Source organism: Austrofundulus limnaeus, unplaced genomic scaffold (assembly GCF_001266775.1).
Source record: "Austrofundulus limnaeus strain Quisiro unplaced genomic scaffold, Austrofundulus_limnaeus-1.0 Scaffold141, whole genome shotgun sequence".
Lineage (NCBI taxonomy): Eukaryota > Metazoa > Chordata > Actinopteri > Cyprinodontiformes > Rivulidae > Austrofundulus > Austrofundulus limnaeus.
Genome location: NW_013952543.1, coordinates 600790 through 604717, shown reverse-complemented (window position 1 = coordinate 604717; position 3928 = coordinate 600790). Strand labels below are relative to the sequence as shown.

General features: G+C 40.9%; 1 protein-coding gene across 1 annotated transcript in view; it reads left to right on the top strand.

The window, feature by feature from the left end:
• Positions 1 to 3928, top strand: part of tamalin (trafficking regulator and scaffold protein tamalin) — a 16992-nt gene that overhangs the window by 10274 nt on the left and 2790 nt on the right. Inside the window, exons 5-7 of the mRNA XM_014016238.1 lie at positions 231 to 324; positions 2453 to 2519; positions 2997 to 3063. Coding sequence (XP_013871692.1) covers positions 231 to 324; positions 2453 to 2519; positions 2997 to 3063 — 228 coding nt within the window. The remainder of the gene's footprint in view (positions 1 to 230; positions 325 to 2452; positions 2520 to 2996; positions 3064 to 3928) is intronic.

Here is a 3928-nt window from a genome sequence, read left to right as displayed (position 1 = left end):
CACACACACACACACACACACACACACACACACACACACACACGGTCCAGATAAACTGTTTCAGAGCCGAATGCCACGACTGCACATTTGTGTTTCACATGTGGAGGTTTCATGTGGGACTCAGCACGCGTCAGCTGGCTGAGAGATGTAACAGAAGCCACATTGCACTGGAGCACCCTGAACTCGTGGCGGCTGGCTAACACACGCTGTGTGTGTGTTTGTTTGTGCAGGGGACACCATCACGAGTGTGAACGAGACCACCGTAGAGGGATTTCGACACAAGGACATTGTCCAGCTCATCAAGGCCTGCGGCAACTCACTCAGGTAAACAAATGGTACAAATGGGTTCATTAAAACTAAAATGAATCAGATTAAATACCCAAATTAACATTAATGGTGAGAAAATATATATTTTTTGTTTTGATCTGTTAGTTTGTCAAAAAAAAAATCAAAGTGGCTTTCTTTTAAGCTGGCTGTGAACTAGTGATGAACACAAACTTCATCTTGAACTGGAGACGGTTTTATTCAGATTTTGTGCCACCAAACAAATCCTGGTACCAGTTAGTGCTGTAGTTTGTGAGCTTGTTTCCAGTGCACATATTGTAGCAAACATAACACAAATGGAAACCTTTGAAGCAGAGAAAAAGAAAATATCTTATTTCAGCTGAATTTGATCAGAAACTGTGACTGACATTTTCAAACATTTCAAACATGTTTTCTCTCATCTCATTTGTATCTCAGGGTTGTTTTCTCAGTTTGTATCTCCCCTTATTCATGTTTTTGTGGAAGCCCCTCCCCCCAACAGTTTTCTGTTGATGTAGGGATGCATGATATATCAACATTAACATCGGTATCAGCCCGATGTGTAAAACTGGGTCGATATTAATGTCTGGTATTGATTTCCCACCTTTTAGTGTTTGTTTTGTGAGGGGAGATGGTTGGTTGAGCGACATCTGTTTGATCGTGACAGTGATATTGATGCTGCGTAGCCAGGAATAACTGAAGCAGAGAGCCATGTCACAGGTCTGGTTGTTTATTTATGGAATCAAAAAAGACAAGTGTGTTTGTGCGTATATGTATATAAATAATTTGTGTGTTTGTGCAATATCGATAAATATTGGTTATCGGCCATAACACCAATAATTATATCGGATGTAGATATTGGCTGAAATTTTCATATTGGTGCATCCCTAACTGGATCACATTGACCTGGGTGTTTGGCAGCTGGGATTTAAAGGGGCAATATCATGTAAAATCAACTTTTTTGAGTTTTATATCACGTTATAATGTTAACTCTCATAAAAAAAACATGCCCAAAGCCTTGTTCTGACTGATTCATGCATGTTTGAGAAATCCTGCAGCGTTTTTAGGAAGCCATGCTGAGGAGCAAAATGACAGGTGGGGACCAGAAACGCCCCTGGGACGTGTCTTTAAGCCGAACTTCCTCATGGCAGAGTGCACCCCCCCCCTCCCCACACACCCCACCCATGACTCCTGCAGGCTCTCGGGTCAAAGTGAAAGTGAAACCTAACTGTCTGCTGAGCTCTCAACATTAGTTCTCACTCAGTGAAGCTCTTTTCAGATTAGAAGAGGAAGTCATGAGAAAAGTTTATTTTCTATTTAAACAGCATTTTAAAAACAGCTAAAGGTGACATAGCTACTTTATTATGGTATAGTATTTAAATGTATGCCTGAGAAACACATAATATTGGCCCTTTAAAAAAAGAAAATAAAAAATTGTCTTGGTTTTGTTGTGCATCCCTCAGAACTACAGCAGAACAACTTGCCTTAAAATCCTGGAGTCGTTTTTTTTAAACAAAAAGCACATCAACAATGAAAATTCCAAGTAGAGTAAATTCTCTTGCGTTAGCCTGGTGTTTGCTTATATTTACAGTTTTTAATAATTTGGGTTCTTTTTTTTTATTTAGAAATGCCGAAATGTATTTATTAACGGCTTAAGTTGTTGAAACAGTCGTGCCTGTAATGGCTGGAGTTTGGAGGACACAGCTGTCAGTTTGCTGAGTGGGCGTTTTAACCTGAAGCACTCGCTCCTCCTCAGCCTCCGTCTCTGCTTGTAAAAGATTAAAGGGACAATTAGAGCAGACAGGCTGTGAGCTTTCAGAGCCACTGCTGCTGAAATATCTGCGWACAAAACGCTGGCACAGTTTTTACACACTGACATCACCAAATTAGAAGCACAACTTGACACCGTCAGTGAAAACAAGCTTTCTCAGTCGTTCCTTCCACTAATGACTCCAGAGTGTGGAAACTGTGTCCTCCTTATCCTGACCCACTGCTTGTAAAGTCCGACTCATTCCCAGCTCTGACTTATGAAAAGAGCCTTTCATACTGCGGAGAGGTTTTTACTGCTCTTTTATGTTCTTGTAGTTTTATTAAGTACTTCCTGTTGAGTGTAATAACTCTGTGGTCTTGTGTGTTTTTTCACTTGAAGGCTGGAAACGGTTTACAGCGACTCCATCCGCAAAGCTGAGCTGGAGGCCCGGCTGCAGTATCTGAAGGTGAGGGCTTCTCTGTTCCTGTTGAGAGCTTTGTGCTGTTCATGTATCCAGCACCCTTACACACAGACCCACATTATGTTTTATGGTAGATGCCGACGCCCCCTCCCCCTCCCTCTGCACCTGTCCCTCCATCGGCCCCACCTGTTGCATCAGCAGTGTTGTGCAGCAGGTTCAGGGATCGRGCTGCCTGTGAAGTGGCTCAGATAGCAGCTCCTCTCCCTAAAGATTACAGCAGCTGTCCCACACTAATCCACTGAAACACAGCCACCCTCTCACAGACTAATCCAGCAGTTTAAACATCAACCTGCTGCTTTTTCATGCTGTTTGAGACCTAGAAGAAGCTGTTTTCTCAGTGCTACACAMACACTGACATGTTTGTTTTTTCATCTCAGGTTAGTTTCAGGCCAAAGCTGATTCTGTTATTTGTCAGTGTGCTTCTTTTATTTCATGTGAAGTGTGTTTTCTGTTTGTTTGCAGCAAACTCTTTATGAGAAATGGGATGAATATCGTTCGTTGATGGTGCAGGAGCAGAGGCTCGTCCATGGTAGGTCATCTCATCACCAGTTCATCGTAGACTTTTTAAAGTGCCTGTGACATGATATACTTCAAAAAGTCAAAGAAAACATCTTTATATTTAAGAAAGTTGGAATAACACACACGATTTAACCCATTTTGTCCCATAACTGACATATTTTCTTTTGAGCTTGGCTCAGCCAAAATGAAACAGGAAGTGACATCAAAGGGGGACTCTTTAATAAAATAAACTCTCTGGTCTTTGTTTATTATTAAAACAATATTATTTGAACTCTGACTCTTCTTCATCTCTCTGATAGTGACTTAAAATAATCTAAAGAAACATCTGGGCTCGTATTTATAAAACTTCTTAGAATTACTCTTAAGAACGCTGCTAAGAGTGGACTTAAATGTAAAATAATTCTTAGTTAAAAGCTGAGAGTAAAAGTCAGTTATCAGGCGTCTCAGTCTCACTTTAAGTGAAGTGTAGGAGTAATTCTTAAATGTCAGTCTTGGAGCTGTTTTGCGACACCTGGCTGTGCCGCAAAGATGATCCTGGATGACATCGTTAGAAAAAACCCCGGCATGGACCAATCACTGCCTCTGATTTCATGTTCAAGAATGTTGTTGGAAAAATATCAAGATAAGACTGTGAAAATGCTAAGATAAGTTCACTTTCAACACACTAATGTTGTCGCCTTGTACTGACTGTAAATTACATAAAATGTCCTCATTTGCATCATGAATACAGATGGAAATCTCAGGTTTTTATATCAAAAACTCGGCAGCTTTAAAGTTTTGTTTTGTCTCAGAACCTGAGGTAATCTTAAGCTGCTCCCTTCTCCTCCCCACCGTCTGCAGACAACACCGGCTTTTACACACACACACACACACAC